At 42.4% G+C, this 18,735-nt stretch overlaps 1 protein-coding gene across 10 annotated transcripts in view; it reads left to right on the plus strand.

Moving 5' to 3' along the window:
* Positions 1-18,735, plus strand: part of LOC142487165 (poly(rC)-binding protein 3-like) — an 895,499-nt gene that overhangs the window by 847,054 nt on the left and 29,710 nt on the right. For 9 of the 10 annotated variants that reach the window (XM_075585956.1, XM_075585957.1, XM_075585961.1 and 6 more), the window contains 6 exons: positions 10,027-10,155; positions 12,494-12,637; positions 15,246-15,287; positions 15,791-15,866; positions 16,547-16,573; positions 17,837-17,889. In XM_075585956.1, coding sequence (XP_075442071.1) covers positions 10,027-10,155; positions 12,494-12,637; positions 15,246-15,287; positions 15,791-15,866; positions 16,547-16,573; positions 17,837-17,889 — 471 coding nt within the window. The remainder of the gene's footprint in view (positions 1-10,026; positions 10,156-12,493; positions 12,638-15,245; positions 15,288-15,790; positions 15,867-16,546; positions 16,574-17,836; positions 17,890-18,735) is intronic. The other variant, XM_075585959.1, reaches the window with a different exon arrangement.

The following is an 18,735-nucleotide window of genomic DNA, read 5'->3' on the forward strand; positions in this document are numbered from 1 at the left end:
ATGGCTTAAGTAACAAATAAATAAAGATAAGTGCATACTGAGCGTTGTGCTACATACTGTAGGTACCTGCAAAGTCATACAATATAGAAAAGTTATAGCCCACTTCTTTTTAAGAATTGAAGAGGCAGAGGCCCCAGCATGGGGTCGTAGGCTCCTTAAGGGCTGCGACGTCCTGATTGGCGAGAGCTGGTAGGGGGGGGGGGGTCGGCTAACCCCCCTCCCCCTTCCCACACGGAGTGGGAAGGCTGCTTGTCCCCTCCCATGCAGGGGGAGGGGGAGAGGGTATAAAGAGTGGGGCCCCAGGGGTGAGAGACAGAGCTAACGGAATTCCCACCCACCCATCCCCAATGTTTTGCTATGGTATTGAGCTGTTGGATTGTTATATTAACATGATTTGTATCACACAGGAGCAGTTTGTCTCCTCGTCACAGCGGAGCTGCCGCGCCAGCCAAGCTCACGAGACGGAGAAAGGGCGAGGACTTTAGGGTCTGTCCCTCAGCTGGAGCCCCTAGAACAGCGCGGCAGGCTGGAGGCGCCGGCTGTAGGGCCGGGCCGGCCTATGCCCAATCAACGCTGGTAAAAGGCTGGGCGCCAGCTTTAGGGCTGGGCCTAAGCTGACCCTAGGGGCGGGAGGGGGAGGGAAGCAGCCCAACATCGGCTGAATGAGGATCTCCCCCTCCCATTTTACAGTGCTTTTGGGCGGAGGGAGGGAGCGGGCCAATTGCTGGCTGTCTGGGCAAGGATCTCCCTCCCATGCACATGATACGGGCGGGGGGAGGGAGCGGGCCAATTGCTGGCTGTCTGGGCAAGGATCTCCCCCCCATTCACATGCTACGGGCGGGGGGAGGGAGCGGGCCAATTGCTGGCTGTCTGGGCAAGGATCTCCCCCCCATTTTGCATGGAGCATACTTGGCTGGCGGGCAGGCTGGTAGGATTTTAACAGCGGATGTTAAAATAAAGCTGTGACCTTTTCTTCCAACATTGTGTGGTCTCCATTATTTGGTTTAGCGTCACAAAGGAGGGGCGGCGCATAAAGCCTTTAAATGCTATCAATTATAGTGCAATAAAGCACATTGAAATGCTGGTCAGTGGTGCCATTAATGGTATACAAACTAAGGACAATTCATGTAGAACAAAATAAATAATAATGTATAAAATAATATAGTGTTGCTTTTGATAAAAGCCCAGTGTCCAACATTGTCCAGCTGATATTCAGTAAATGATTGTATTTTGTTTTTGCTTCTATATGTATACATGCTAATAGACTAACACGTAGTTACCCCCTTTTTTTGTGCTTTTTATTGATTTTGTATTTCATTAGCAATCATTCAAACGCTTTCTGACGCCGATCGAAATAAAAACATTTTGCTTGCTTTTGTGATTTTATAAAAAGTGCTTTATAACCGAGTCATAATCACGGCAACAAGGAAATCAATGCAGCATTGTGTCGTTATTAGACACGTGTACGATCATTTTATCACACATACTGTCATATTTGTTCTTTTTCCAGTCACACTTTTTTTTGCCCCTACATTTGCCACATTATTTCACATGTCTTAACCCTTTCAGTGTCAGAAGGTTGTGCCACCATCATGGCCATGGACCCTCTGGCACTTGCACATCACAGTTCAGAGAGATCACGTGATGCTGTTTCGTTTCCATCCGTCGGGCCAGATGTGACCTGAAGGGGCTGGAGCTCCCCTTCAGTGTGGGACATGATTGGTGCATCTACCCCCTAAAGGACGAGCAAAGGCCACTGACGTACGGTGTACGCCATTAGGCCCCCAGGGGTGCCACTTCTCTTGACCGTACGTCAATAGGGCACTGGAGGAGTTAAATTATGAAACAGCCTTTAGGATCTCTAGTATACAGTATGTTGGTAAATGGGGCATTCTGTTTTTAACAAACATGCAGTATATTGAAATTAATATAAAGCTTAAAATAACAGATGGGGTGCTAAACTGTCCAAAAATGCATTCGCAAACTTTTAAGCATTTCCCCCCCTAAAGTTTGATTCACTGCAAAACGTTTTGATAATCCACAAAAGGGCTAATACTGTCGCAATATTAGTAAGCTTTCAGTGAAATATCGCCAGCCGGTGAGCGAAACATGGCGTGTACTGTATGTCGCCTCTTTATAGTCCCAGCAAGAAGCTAATTTTGAGATTTTAGACAATTTCTCATATTCACATATTAAACAAATGTGCAATGTACAGTGACATAATGCTTAGCGATTCGCTTACAAACTCTAGGGCCTATGTACTAAGCACCGATAAGCCACTTATCGACGCCTCTAGAATAGAGATTTCCTCTCAAAATCCTCCCGCCAGGAAAAGTTGTCAGGAAGGTGGTGAGAAGCGGTGAGACGGCACTTAGAAAAAAATGCATTTTTCCTGCATCTGATCTGATCCGGCATCAATCGAATGCAATAAAAATGCATTTACAGGCAACTGCTAAGGCAATGAAGGGGTTAAGGAACAATAGCAGCTTTAATGGGGGCAGAGGGGGTGAGTGAAGCGGGTACTTTGCCCTTCACTCACCCCCTCTGCCCCAATAAACATTACAATATGTTCTAACCACCAATATACAACCCACCCCCTGTGCCCCCACATAAAACCATCATTTATTTTTTTATACACAGGATTGATACCAGAGGCCGGCTGGGGTCACCGGGTCGTCCCTGTGTGTTTCAGGGGACATTTGCGTGGTCCCCACAGGTGTCTGGGGCCCACGGGTGGTCCCCATGGGTGTCTGGGGGCCCTCAGCTGGTCCCCGTGCATGTTCCCCGCAGGTGTCCGGGGGTCCTTAGATGGTCCTTGTGGGTGTCCGGGGGTTCTCGGATGGTCCTGTGAACCTCAGGTGGTCCCCGTGGGTGTCCGGCGTTTCTCGGATGGGTGTCTGGTGGATGTGACATCATCCCTTAAAGTGACGTCAAATTGTTTTGAACTAATGTAACCTATCACATGGTACAGCAACCAATGGGATTGTCTACAATCTCATTGGCTGTATTTTTCATGTGATATAGCCATATGGTTTTAAGGATGTGATGTACATCCCTTGGAGATGACGTCACATACTTAAACAAAAACAAAAGAGGCGGGCACATGATACAGCGTCTAATCAGATTTGAGCTGTACCATCTAACCTGAAAATGTGACGTCACAGGCCATATATAAGGCCTTGACGTCTCATTTTACCTCAAGAAGATGACGAGACAACATTGTGTTGTGGATTTACCATTGGGCTATGGATTGACAGATGAAGATAGAAGATTAAAGAAAAGAAAGACATAACGACAGATGAAGAAAGAAGAAGGTGATAGAAGAATTTTGTTACCTGTTCCGGATATTCAAGGTGGATGGCGTTGGATTGACTTTGATGACGTTGCGGTACGAGAGCTTCCTGATACCCCAGGATTCAGAGGGCAATTAATGAATTGATTTGTTGGCTACTGTTTAAAATTAATTTATTGTTTTGTTGGTTAGTGCTTTTATTTAATTGGTTGGCTAGTGCTTTTATTTATTGAATTGTGGTGTTTAGGTGCTTGTGTATATGTTTTATTATTGTGTATTTTAGGCCTTCATGCTTTTTTATTAGGGTGACCATTGACTGCTACAGTGGCATATCATGCCCATATTATATGGGTATGATGAACCACTATGTCGATCAATGGGTACAGGGTGGGTATAGTGGGCCTGGGGTGGGTAGTTAGGCCTCCAGGGTCGGTAGCGGGGGAGAGTGGGTTAACCCTTTACTTACTATAGCGCTTATTATCCGCTAAGGTGATTAAGGGGTTAGGGGCCATTAGATTGTTTTTTTTATGTATTCTTACTGGCATCGGAGGACATGGACCTGGAGTATGCTGACGAGGATGCCCTTCATGATGGCAGGGGTAAGTAAGGTCTTGTCTTGTTGCATGAACCAATTTTGGCCAAGCTTTAGCTGTCGGACCGATGGCCTCACATTTGACTCTAGAATACTTTGGTATACAGAGGAGTTCATGGTCGACTCAATGACTGCAAGGTTCCCAGGTCCTGTGGCTGCAAAACAAGCCCAATTCATCACCCCTCCACCACCTTGCTTGACAGTTGGTCTGAGGTGTTTGTGCTGATATGCTGTGTTTGGGTTTCGCCAAACGTGGCGCTGTGCATTATGGCCAAACATCTCCACTTTGGTCTCGTCTGTCCAAAGGACATTGTTCCAGAAGTCTTGTGGTTTGTTCAGTTACAACTTTGCAAACCTAAGCCGTGTTGCCATGTTCTTTTTAGGGTGAACCCTTCCAAACAAACCATACTTGTTCAGTCTTTTTCTAATTGTACTGTCATGAACTTTAACATTTAACATGCTAACTGAGGCCTGTAGAGTATGAAATGTAACTCTTGGGTTTCTTGTAATTTCTCTGAGCATTGCACGGTCTGACCTTGGGGTGAATTTGCTGGGACGTCCACTCCTATGAAGATTGGCAATTGTCTTGAATGTTTTCCACTTTTGAATAATCTTTCTCACTGTAGAATGATGGACTTTAAATTGTTTGGAAATGGCCTTATAATTTTTCCCAGATTGATGGGCAGCAACAATTGCTTCTCTAAGATCATTGCTGATGTCTTTCCTCCTTGGCATTGTGTTAACACACACCTGAATGCTCCAGACCAACAAACTGCTACAACTTCGGCTTTTATAGAGGTGGTTATACTTGCTGATGATCAATTAATCAAAGGCTAGTACCAGTACTCTCTGTCTCACAGCTACAGATATAAGCAAATACCAGTGTAGGGAATATGAATAATTTAATGACACTAATAATAAACTGAAAATATAGCAACAATAGCCAATACGCCAATGCAAGAATAAATATCACCATAGAGAAAATCAAAAATTAAAGGGGGTAGAGGGGAGAGAAAGAGAAGGGGAAAAAACACAAAAGAAAAGCAAAAAATCACAAAAATGGAAAAAGGAAAGCAAACTAGGGGGGCAACGTTTCGAGGAGTGACCTCTTCATCTGGCCCATTCCCCCTGGTCCCAAAGGGTCCCAGGGCACCAGGAAGAGGGTTTGCTTATACTTGTTCACTGATTGACATCTGATATCTGCATATGTTCTGTGTCTTTTACAATATTCTTGTATCTAGATTTATTATTTGATATTTGATATCTGCTTATGTGATTTGCCCTCTTTAGACTTTAGATTTATATCATTAGCTGAGTGTGGGATTATTTGACAGTGGGGAGGGAAGGCTTAGGGAAGTACCTCTGGGACCTTTTGGGACCACGGGGACTGAGCCAGATGAAGAGGTCACCCCTCGAAACGTCGCCCCCCTAGTTTGCTTTCCTTTTTCCATTTTTGTGATTTTTTGCTTTTCTTTTGTGTTTTTTCCCCTTCTCCTTCTTTCCCCTCTACCCCCTTTAATTTTTGATTTTCTCTATGGTGATATTTATTCTTGCATTGGCGTATTGGCTATTGTTGCTATATTTTCAGTTTATTATTAGTGTCATTAAATTATTCATTTTCCCTACACTGGTATTCGCTTATATCTGTAGCTGTGAGACAGAGAGTGCTGGTACTATCTTTTGGTTTGTTAGTACTTCTGAAGGGAATTAGGGTCCCTTCCTGTTCCGTGCACCCTGCAACCTTGCTGAGTCATTGTGTCAGAGTGCTGTCTATCACCCCCCATTTCTACCAATTAATCAAAGGCATTTGATTAGCAGCACCTGTCTACTACTTAGCATCTTAATTCCTATGGAAGCAGTAAGGGTGTACTTAGTTTTTCTCCATTTTGGCATTATTTTTGTTAAATAATTCATGACACGGTGTAATAAGTCATGTGTTGTTGTTCATCTGAGGTTGTATTTACCTAATTGTTAGACCTGCTAAGTAACAGATGATTGTTATTATGTCCTGATATGTAAAACCATAGAATTCAAAGAGGATGTACTTTCTTTTTTCACACAACTGTGTGTGTGTGTGTATATATATATATATATATATATATATATATATATATATAGCAACTGTAAATATTACTGTATATTCATTTGCATATCTTAGGCAGGTCTGCAACCCTGTCTTTCACCATTATCACCCAGCACACAACACTTCCACTGCAGCAAGGGATTCTGGGAAATGACATGCAAATGAGCACACAGTGCCACCTTTAATCTCAAGCTCACATTACATGAACAACCCTTAGCCAATGCATTTTTTTTACCCACCATAACGTCTCTAGTGAGCGATGAGAGGTGCAGGGGCGTGGCCAAAACAGGAGTGTAGCCATGACAGGGGCACGGCCATGACGCCAGGCACAACACAAAGCACAGCCCAGCAGCTCAAAAAGCACTGCACCAAATGTGAATGTAGCAGCCATGTGCTCATAATTTCCTGGCTATTTGAAATGTATTCTTATGGATCTTGAGTGGTTTTGTATCTGAATTTTCTTTTGCTTTATGTGGTACTCCTGGCCTGGGTGAACAGCTCCAGCATACGATGGACCACCTGCATCCAGGACATAGACATGGTCACTCACACATACTACCGTCCTCACCCAGCCAATCACTTCGGTCTGTGGCTGAGCTGCAGAAGATTGTGACGGGGGTGGGGGTGCGGCCATGACGTCACCCGGCTGGTTCGCCCTCATTGGCTGAACTGCAAGGGGGCGTGGCCAGCACTCAGTCGCCAGTTCTGAAGACAATTTTCTTGTCTTCAGAAAATCTGGTCGTGCATCGCGGCGGCGGCAAACTGCGCACCAAGGCAGCTAGTGGGCCCGGCCCCATTGAGAGGCGGTTCTTGTTCCTGCAGCGCACGCCATAGCGCGTGCTACAGCGTGTACTGGGAACCAAGCCTAACAAGTACACATTACACTTATGCCCAGGACATACCTGAAAACGAGAGGTAACCCTCAATGTATTACTTCCTGGTAAAATATTTTTATAAATAAATAAATAAAACTTATCTAGCTCTCTGAGTTTAACAGTTCAGTCGTCCAATCCAGAAACGTGCAGATGCAAGTATATGTAATATAAAGTCTTGATGATAAGAAAACATCATGAACAATGTCACCCACCAGTTGGGAGATTTTAGTGAAACCTTTCAGTTTTATTCTTAATCAAAAGGATTGTGTTTAACTATGGTTTAGCACAGGTAATTACCTAGATAATACATCCAGTAAAGATATTTGAATACTAAGCTAGGTTCTACACAGGCTGCTGTAAAGTCACCCAATGTGGACAAATCTTTTTAAATAATGAGTTTCCCATATTCTATGTGATATTTAATATATTACACATCCTATGTTACAGATCCTTTTCTCAATTGCAGGCAGCATTTTCTTCTTTTTCTCTTCTTCTGTTACATACTCTTCCTACTATTTTATAGTATCCCCCCTCCCTTTACCAAGATTCTCTAATTAAAGTTTGTTAGTGTTCTTTTCACACTTAGAAAAGCAGTACTGCAACCCTTGGAGTTATTATGGCTTGGTGTTAAAAACCACAGCATTCCCTGAATGTTTGAATTGGTGGATAATACCCTTTCTTAAATGTGGAGAAATTATATTATAAGTTCTGCTTTTTTAACTGTAACCGTGGTGTCTCTATTTTTTTTGAAGTGAAACTTCCTTAGTGGCACCTCATTCAAACTAGGGCAAAAAAGAATTGTGGAGACAGAAATGAAACGGATGTGACGTCAGTGCTGGCAGTTGAGGCCGGGCTGTGTTCTGGATCAGCCCGACCCCAACACTGACATCACACCCGCTCCACAAATCAGATGCGGCGGCGGCGGCGGCGATAGCCGCCGGCGCCGCTCCTAATGGCCCCCGCTCCCCCCACACGGCCGCCGCTCCTAACGCTACTATACGTCCCAGTGACGTCAGGCGCTGGTGGGGGAACTCCGTCAGCTGTCTGAAGCTGCTCCGGTCCCACCGCTGTTATTCCTCTTATGTCAGAAGCATACAGACTCCTCTGTCACCCTGCAAGTCCCCCTGCCCCCGGAGCAAACACTCATGGCCCCGGCTTTGCACTCCTCTGTCACCCTGCAAGTCCCCCTGCCCCCGGAGCAAACACTCATGGCCCCGGCTTTGCACTCCTCTGTCACCCTGCAAGTCCCCCTGCCCCCGGAGCAAACACACTCAAACACACTGACACAAACAAACACACATAATTACATACACATACCTCCGCAGGTGGGCTTGCTGCCACAGGATACACGGGCTGGAGAGTCCTCTGCCGCGGGGCTGGACACTCCTCTGCCGCCGGGCGGGAGACTCCTCTGCCGCGGGGCGGGAGACTCCTCTGCGGCACCGTTCCCCGCCCACTGCCATGCCGCGCGCCACGCATGCGCAGAAGCGGCTGGCAGCGGCGCCTGGGAATAGGGTGGTTTGAGCGCGCCGCCGGGGGGGGGTGGGGAAGGGGGGAGCTTGAGCGCGCCGCCGGGGGGGGGGAGCTTGAGCGCGCCACCGGGGGGGGAGCTTGAGCGCGCCACCGGGTTGTGGGGAAGGGGGAGCTTGAGCGCGCCGCCGGGTTGTGGGGAAGGGGGGAGCTTGAGCACGCCACCGGGTTGTGGGGAAGGGGGAAGCTTGAGCGTGCCGCCGGGGGGTGGGGAAGGGGGGAGCTTGAGCGCGCCGCCGGGGGGTGGGGGGGGTATCTGCTCACAAGACTCAGACTGAGCCCCCCGGGTCCGCAGCTCCGTCGGGGGTGGGGGGAGTCAGGAGAGAGGGGGCAGGACACAGACAGAGAGACATACGGTACACACAGAGAGATACACATACACTGACAGACACACACACACTGACAGACACGCACACACTGACATACACACATTGACTGACACACACATTGACTGACACATACACACAATGACACACACACACTTACTCTGACGCACGCACACACTCTGACGCACGCGCACACACTGACGCATGCACGCGCACACACTGACGCACGCACGCGCACACTCTGACACACACTGACACACGCACGCACACCCCAGTGATGTACCGAACACCGCCCCTGAATGATGTGCCTATTCCTTCCCCCCCACTGTGAGCTCCCCCACCCGCTCAACATTCATGATGCTGGTACTGCTGCCAATAAACACATACACACACACACTGACGCATGCACACTTTGACGCACGCGCACGCACACTGACTGTCACACATACGCACACACACGCACGCACACTGACTGACACACATACACTCACTGACCGACACAGAGAGACATTCACACAACACAGAGAGAGAGAGACATACACTCACACACACACACACACACACACACACACACACACACACACAAAATGACTGATACAAATACACACACTGACCGGTACAGATACATACACTGACCGGCACAGATACATACACTGACTGACACACACACACACAAACAAACACATACATACTCACTGACTGACACACTGACACATGTGTGCCGAGCACGCGCGTTATAAGTCAATTTCTGTGACAAAAGTCAATGAAGTTTCACTTACTATGCGCGTGCACAGCACACACAGCTTTTTTTTTTTATTGTTTATTGCATATTGATTTACTGTTAAAAAAATCATTTTTTTCTGTATATTTTTTACATTTTGATTTAAAAAATTGACACATCTTATCGCTTTATATTTTAGAATTGGCAGGCACATTTGTATAGCGACTCTTTTCAAATGGCGGAATAAACTATATAAGAACAATAAAGAAGACCATATCAGTGAAACTCCAGTAAGCTTAATAATACAAAAATATCTCAGCTTGAAACAGATACAATTTTCTTAGGTCTAGTGACAATGAAGCACTAAGAAGCTTCAAAACCAATGTTTTGTCTTGCAGTGGCCAGTTGCACTTTGATGCTGACACTTTGTGCTCATTTGCATGTTCTTTCCCAGAATCCCTGGCTGCAGTGGAAGCATTGTTTGCTAGGAGATAACGGGGAAAGGCAGGTTACAGACCTGTCTGACACATGTGAACGTGCTCACAAGTGATATTTTTATTTGCTGTACTTTTATGCTGCTAAGGTTTACTTTTCTTTTTGTTTTAAGTCCACAGGTGCTCAGGTTCAAGTAGCAGGGGATATGCTGCCAAATTCAACGGAGCGTGCTGTAACTATATCAGGAACTCCTGATGCCATCATTCAGTGTGTTAAACAAATCTGTGTGGTCATGTTAGAGGTGGGTCTTTGTTCACTCAAAATCATTGTAAGTAGTCTTATCAAGATTATCCAGTCTATTTTTTTTTTGTCCACTTCCATGGCAGAGGATAGACTTTTTGGAAGATGAGAGCAAAGTTTTACAAAGCAGATGACTCCTGTTAGAAGAAGTTGCTTTGACACAATCAGGGGAGATAAATTACTATACATGCGCACAGTAAGGCCCAATGCTAATGGAACAACACTGGAGAGCATCCTTGAGTTACTATTGCTTTTTTTCTTGCATCAAATGTTGCAGGTTTTCTATCATTTCATACAAGTGGTGCTGGGAAAAAGGATAAGGTAGCGCTAGAACTGACCAACAATGACAATTAGTACAAAACTTAATGAATGTGACCAAAACAAAATCCCTTAATGCTCACATATATGTAAATGAAGGGCGACTGCCAAATAAAACACTGACCACCTGGTCAGAAAAATCTTACAAGTAAAATATACATACAACCATTTGATGGTGTGTGTTATCCAATGATGGTGGTAGTGGTTAAATACCAAGAGCATGAAATAGAAGAGAAAACACACATACCCTAAAGTAATAATGTGGGGGGTAAATAGGACTAAAAAGATAAACAACAATCGTCAGAACAAAAACTACTAAACTAGGTAGAAGCCCCAGAGACAAAACAAGTGATAGATACTGAATAAAATACACATTTATTAAAAATATATATATATAATATATATAAAACAAATGGAAACTAAGTCTATACAAAAAAATCTAATAATACTCTGCTGCACTGGGGGAATGCCCTACTTACTAGACGGAACGCGTTAGTAGGCGGTGGATAATGTCTTAGTATCCCCTCTCACTCGTGGCACGTCTGCTTCAAGATGCTTGCTGTCGTCAGGCTGCCCACCGGTCTGTGGCATACCCCGCTGATGTCAAAGTGCTCCGTCGATGAATCTCACTCTCAGCTGGCTCACAGATCTCGCAAGATGTTGAAAGGAAATGCCGGTTCTGGTATAAACTGAATCAAAGTCTTCAGTCTGAAATCTCTGCTGTAAATCAATCTTGTAACTCGGGCTGGTGCAGTAGTAATAGGATTGAGCCTATGTGTTTCGAGAGTCAGTCTCTCTTCGTCAGGGGTGCGCATCTTGAAGCAGATGTGCCACGAGTGAGAGGGGATACTGTGACATTATCCACCGCCTACTAACGCATTCCGCCTACTAACGCATTCACCCAGTGCAGCAGAGTATTATTAGAGTTTTTTGTATGGACTTATTTTCCATTTGTTTTATATATATTTTTTAATAACTGTGTATTTTATTTAGTATCTATCACCTGTTTTGTCTCTGAGGCTTCTACCTACTTTAGTAGTTTTTGTTCTGTGTCGATTGTTATTTGTCTTTTTTGTCCTATTTGCCCACAGTATTATGCTATGTGTGTTTTCTCTTCTATTTCATGCACTTGGTATATAAGCACTACCATCATCATTGGATACTGCAAGGACATTTGTTGTGTAACACACCATCAAATGGTTGTATGTTTATTTTACTTGTAAGATTATATAGCATTGATAGCATTTTTTGCTATGTTAAGTGCATTATAAGGCGCCAAATGTATCTTTTTCACATACCAGTGGTACTGCCAACCTTTCTGCATAAATTAGTTGAAAGTGTCCTTCTGCAAACTTCATTATTACTGCAGCTGCCTTCTGTATTTAATAAATGCCCCTTCATTTTGGAGCATTGTGCAAAGCCCCTACAGCAATGCATCTATTTTTTCGTTTCGTACTATCGGTGATACATATTTTCAGTGACCTCTATCTATTTGGAGGTAGTCTCTAAAGTCCCTATAGTATATGAACTTTCCAAATACCAGTCTATGATCCTCTTTCATAAGACTTGCATCCATGCCAAAGCAGGACAAAAAGGATCATTTATAGATATTGAATCGTACAAAATCATACTTATAGTGTACTTTCTGAAGACACAATAATGTATGAAATGATCACATAATATAGATACTATGGCGACAATTCCATCGCCGCTCTTGTTTATTTGCACCTTCTAAACGTCTACAAGGAGACAGACAATTGATCTCTCTGCTCTGGAAATCCCACTGATAAGCAGCAGAGAAAAGCAATCTTAAAACCACTGGAAACACAGAAACTAATTACCAATAACAGTTTCATCCTCACTCACAGTTTTCCATTTCTAATATCTGATGAACTCACAAAGGTAAATTGTCTTCTTCACGATGACTGACACAACATGCATTTGTTTAGGAATGTATGCTATAGTTGGAATGCTTTATTTGAAAATATCCACGTTGTTGATGACTGTGTTTCTTTCCTTAGTCACCGCCAAAAGGTGCCACTATTCCTTACCGTCCAAAATCTGCCTCTGGACCTATTATTTTTGCTGGGGGCCAGGTAAGAGCGGACACCATTTTGGCCTCAGCTGGAAATCACGCCGTAATGGCCCAACATCAACCGCAACATGTTAGTTGACTCTCTTTGTCCTGGTATAGTATAAGTGTACATGTTGTGTTTGAGACATTGCATGCTGAAGGTAGACCTGCAGTACACCTTATCTGCTTGTCATTGCGATATCTCTGCAATCACAACTCTCATGTTATTATTACCTTGTTGGGCTGGTTTCATCCTTTTTTCTCATACGTGAAATAGTTGTGAATATATTGTTATTGTGCCTGCTGTCTCTCCTTATCTACAGTATCATTAAGGCAGAGACAGTGTTACACTTCCAGCCTTCTCACCCCTCCTCCATTTACTACACATGTGAGTGTAGAGGATACTGAACAGATACTGAATTTTAATTCCATTATCACAGTCACAAATATTTATATGAAGTGTCCCAGCTATTATCGCTATCAGAGAAAAACTGAATTGAGTTGAAATGAAATTTAATTGTGGGGCTTAGTACTAATGTCTACTCACCGAGCAGCAAATCATCTTAAACAAATAGGAAGGGACACAGTTCTCCAAAACATAATCCAGAATCCACAATATTTGGCAAAATACACTCAACAGAAATTTGAAATGTAATTGTCTTAACATGACTGCTGCTTACTGTGTTCATACATACAGAAACAACACCACAATACCAAAACACATCATCAATCTTAGGGCCAGATACACAGAGGTTCGGTAGGTCAGGACTCCTAATATTATGTTATCAAAATCCGTAACGGGCATTATGTTCCGTGAGGTTAATGCCAATCTATAAAACTAATTGTAATTATATACAAAAAGGACCACACCAGTGACACCTCAGATATATGCTAATAGGAGTCCTTTAAATATACAGTACTTTGCATATCCTATTAGCATATATCCCAGGTGTGCCCTTTTTTGTGTACAGGTGTCTTTCCACGTATTGTTTGAAGGTGTGTTTGAGGGTATATATATATATATATATATATATATATATATATATACAACATTACTATCCTCACGTCCAGTAAAGAAAGACTGCACTCACTTCAGTATAAATGGACATCTGTATTTGGCATCAATACAAAACGAAAGGTCACCCAATCCGACGTTTCGGTCCTGGAAGGGGGTCCTGTTCCAGGACCGAAACGTCAGATTGGGTGACCTTTCGTTTTGTATTGATGCCTAATACAGATGTCCATTTATACTGAAGTGAGTGCAGTCTTTCTTTACCGGACGTGAGGATGGTAATGTTGTCTTTATTATTATTAGAGACTGGCATCTGTCTATACTCACTAGTACATTGAGTGCAAGCTGTGGATTTATTTCCTATTTATTTCCTATATATATATATATATATATATATATATATATATATATGTATATATATATGTATATATATATATAATGTGTATATATGTATATATATATATATATGTATATATATATATATATATATATATATATATATATATATATATATATATATATATATAATTTATTTAATTATATTATATATGACTTGGCCCTATAATAAAATAGGATTCCGCTCCCTCCCCCCAAAACCAATATTTTATTGGCTGGAGAGAGATCATGCCACCTTTAGGTATGACCTAAGTAACACACCGTTAATTATAATGGAGCTGTGTGCACAGGCGTTGATACATCGGACACCTCGTTAAGTCAATAACGGAGCTTTGTGGATCTGGACTTTAATGGTAAATTAATAAGTACAGTACAGTATGTTAACATATATTAAGGCAGATTCATCAAGGGCAAATGCAGGATAGTGCACCTGACCTGGTCTTAACTCCCATTTAAGTTAGTTGAAATGAACACTGGATCGGGTGTGCTAACCCGTATCGGTACTTGGTGAATTTGTCCCATTCTTTTTTTAACTTGTCTTGAGTGCGGGGGTTTTGGGATCAAAAAAAGGGTATTTATTCTATATCTGCCATTTTACTTCAATGGAGATTTGCGTCCGCAAATGACCTCTAACTTGAATGAGTGTGACTATTCACTCCCTACGTCTCAACACACACAAGCTTAAGCAACCACCCGCCTTCTAGTTAGTAACAGTGAACCCCAAAATGATGACACAAGTACTTGGGCGGAGAATTCTTATACCTACCACAAAGTACTAAACGGAGAATTCTTATACCTACCACAAAGTACTAAACGGAGAATTCTTATACCTACCACAAAGTACTAAACGGAGAATTCTTATACCTACCACAAAGTACTAAACAGAGAATTCTTATACCTACCACAAAGTACTAAACGGAGAATTCTTATACCTACCACAAAGTACTAAACGGAGAATTCTTATACCTACCACAAAGTACTAAACGGAGAATTCTTATACCTACCACAAAGTACTAAACGGAGAATTCTTATACCTACCACAAAGTACTAAACGGAGAATTCTTATACCTACCACAAAGTACTAAACGGAGAGGTACACCAATGCAAATTTCAATATACAGGGGATTCCTAACAGGCTGATGTCAGTTGTAACAATGCCCTGTCTTAATAAACAATATCATAATTCAGTATCCTTTGCCCAAACCCTTTCTATAGCAGTACATTTTCAAGCTTTCAAAAATGACGTAAAACTCAAGAGTAACTTTTATTTTATTTGCTTGTCGTTTTCCAGGCATTTGCAATTCAGGGGCAGTATGCCATCCCACATCCAGACGTGAGTCCAGCGCATGCCAATTATACCCGTTTGACCCTATTTATTTGTTCTGGGTAGCATTTACTTTCTCCAGTGAATAGTTTGAATGGTCTCCATTGACATTATCAGATAGCATAGTGCCAGCTTTAATGAATAACTTAGGAAGCGGTAGAAAGGACAATGGCCCAGATACAAATGTAAATCTGTATCTCTGTCATTGACTTAATTTATTCATTTAGTTTTGCATGGACGTAAGTTTCACCTTTTGTAGTATATTTCAGTATGTTGTTAACGTTAACAATAGTCATTACATGAAATAACTTTAGATATGCCATTTTTTTTCTAATAGTCTTATTCTGTACAGTAGTTTAGAATAATTGATCCTCTTTTTTCTGTTAATTTTGATTAATCCAGTTTTTTTTTTGTTTGTTTTGTTTTGTTTTCCAATAATGTTAGATGGTTTTTTGTACTCTGAAATAATTCCATTTGATTGGTTAGTTCTAATTTCCCATCCTGCCCTGCAGTTGACCAAGCTTCACCAGTTGGCTATGCAGCATTCCCCCTTTACTCCCCTTGGGCAGACCACCCCTGGTTTCCCTGGTACGTACCCATGACCCCCTGAGAATGTCCTTCTTCTTAACACCTTTGTTTTCCCATGGTCATTACATCATTTCTTTTACTAAATGCGGTCAATGACCAAATTATCCTTTTACTTTCTCACATAATGCACCTTGTTTGTGTTTTCTGTGCCTTGTTTACCATTTGCTTTGTCAGTCTAAACTACCTTGCAACATTTTGTACCATTAAGATGAACTAAGTATATATATTTTTTATTTGTGATATCCATTAGAGGATCTAAATCAGGCATGTACCAGTGTACATTGAGAAAATGTTCAAATGCTTCAGGGCCTCTTTTACTCGTTAGAATGTACTGGGCACCTGGACTGGGTCCTCCTTTTACCCTTCCGGCATAGTGGAGCCCAGCAGTGTTTTGTGAGCAAATGTGTTGTGATTTCTCCAGCAATTAAAATAATGATTACATTGAACTGTAATATACATAATAAACAAGATTCTCAGGCATAGGCCTCCTTTGCATACAATCCCAGAGCAGTTAACTCCTTTGGTCCTCTTGAAAGCTCTACTGCATTGCTTCCAAATGGAAACCAAATCATTGGCTACCATATTTTTTAATAATAATAATAATAAGGAGGAGGAATCTATAAAATATTTCTGTACAACTTTTTTGAAACATGCTTATGGGTTACTGTTATACCCAACAGATATTTTCCACATTGGGTACATGCCTGGTGAGTACCAAAATCATTTTTTATCACGTACAGTAAATTTGAGTGCATCTCATGAAACGATTCACCAGCTTCTGTGCCGTTGCGGCTAACTCCCATAATAATTGTCGACGGAAAAATCAAAACCTATCTTGTTCAAACCAAGATGGCACGCTGTCACTTGATTTTAATTAGAATCGCCATGAAAAAGCTGCGACATTTCAAACAATAATCAAACGCTAAATAGTCATCAGGCGTACCTTGATGAAAACACAAAATGAATGACATCTGTGCCATTACAGCATGACTAAAATGTGAAGTGATGTATGTGCCATGCAGGGTTGCGTCACATTTTCCAGGTCATGTCAAACGGATGGTGTGATTGCCAGCCGTGCTACATAAATGGATGCAAAGTAGTATTTGCAAAGAAAACTGCAAACTGCGTCATTTCTGCAGCCGCCTTTGGTATATCGTAAATGGCCCCTTACGTTGGGATCACTGTATGTGATAAAAAAAAAAAAAAAAAAGAGCTTTTCAAATAACCCCTGCTTTGTTTATGTTTCCCTGTGCTTTACATTTTAATTACAGCTATTCCTCTGCTCCTTAAACTTTTCCTCGTTGAATGTGTAATGTGCATCTCTGTAACGTCAGTGACCCCCCTAACTGCTTCTCTCCCTTTGTCTTTCTTCCTTCCCTCCACCCCCCTCCTCCCTGATACGACAAATGTATGCAACTTACAGTATTTTCTATCTCCTGCCTCCTTTCTATAAGCCCTCTTTCCCAAGATCTTTAAAACACTACTAATCCTATTTTTTTTTATACCAATAGTGTTCCTTGTTTATCCTGCCCTAATCCTCTTTTTTTTTTTTTATTACTTTAGATATTTTTTTTATTTTGGTTTCCTTGTCAAGTATTAAGCAGACAGGAAGGGCACATTTTAAGTGTTAGCCCACTTCTGTATGAAAAACAAAGTACAGCTTATATTTCTAGTTCCATGTTCTCTTGCACTTGTTAAAAGCATCAAATAGCATCTGGTTCAACATAATGATATTTGGGTTAATGGTTACTAATACCCATAATAAATCAAAGAGGCCAAGGCGCCCTTCTCACTGTATCCCGGTTACTCCCTCTTTCGCGTTGCTGTAAGTTCTGTACCTTTCTTTGCTGCCGTCTCTGACCTTTCATTTTTTTTCTTGTGATATGTGATATAGAATCACTGGCGGTTTTCTCCCCCTTTACACATTCTGGTCGTAATTTTACCTTCTACTCTTTGTTCCCCATTTATAGGAATGGATGCCACGTCTCCAACGAGTTCCCATGAACTTACTATTCCCAATGATGTAAGTGTAAAAACGTGGACTGCTTGTAGACTGTAGAATGCTCACCCCCTAATTCCATTAACCCAGGGGTGCACTACTCCAGTCCTCAGGGGCCACACACAGGCCAGGTTTTAAGGATATCCCTGCTTCAGCACAGGTGGCTCAATCAAAATAACTGAGCCACTGATTGAGCCACCTGTGCTAAAGCAGGGATAGCCTTAAAACCTGGCCTGTGTGTGGCCCTTGAGGACTGGAGTTGTGCACCCCTGCATTAACCTAAGCAAAATAATACTACTGATGTCATTTGTTTGTACCCAACTAACCATATATGTCACAAAATGCATTGTAATACATGTCGAAATTTACCAAGATCACTGATGATGTTTGTAAGCCTAAAGTCTGTATTTTTATGGATGAAACAGACTCATGCAAACTATCAATAAAGTTCATTCATCTGCCGTAATCACAACATAAACATGAAACGACACCCTTCAAATACACCGATGATTATATATTAGGCAGCAATAGATAAGACTCAATGCAAACTCGGTGTTGGGCATGATCCAGTGTATGTCACTTGGCTAAGTGCTTGGCACAGAAATGTACAGGTTTTTCAATTTTGAGTATAAATGTTGGAGTATCTTTAACAATAGGGGAGATTCCTCTCGATCTGCCATTCAAATCAATGTCAGTTACCGCCGGTTAGTGGTGAGATACCCCGCATCAGCGCTTAATGAAGCCCGCTAAGGATGAGCAGGTTGGTGTGTGCGTGAGTGGGATAGGGCAGCAAAACACTGGCTGTTAGTTCTATGGTGGTCGGTCTGCACTAGATGTACTGAACCAATCCTTCAGATCGTGTACATTTCT

Source organism: Ascaphus truei, chromosome 2, assembly GCF_040206685.1.
Source record: "Ascaphus truei isolate aAscTru1 chromosome 2, aAscTru1.hap1, whole genome shotgun sequence".
Taxonomy (NCBI): Eukaryota; Metazoa; Chordata; class Amphibia; order Anura; family Ascaphidae; genus Ascaphus; species Ascaphus truei.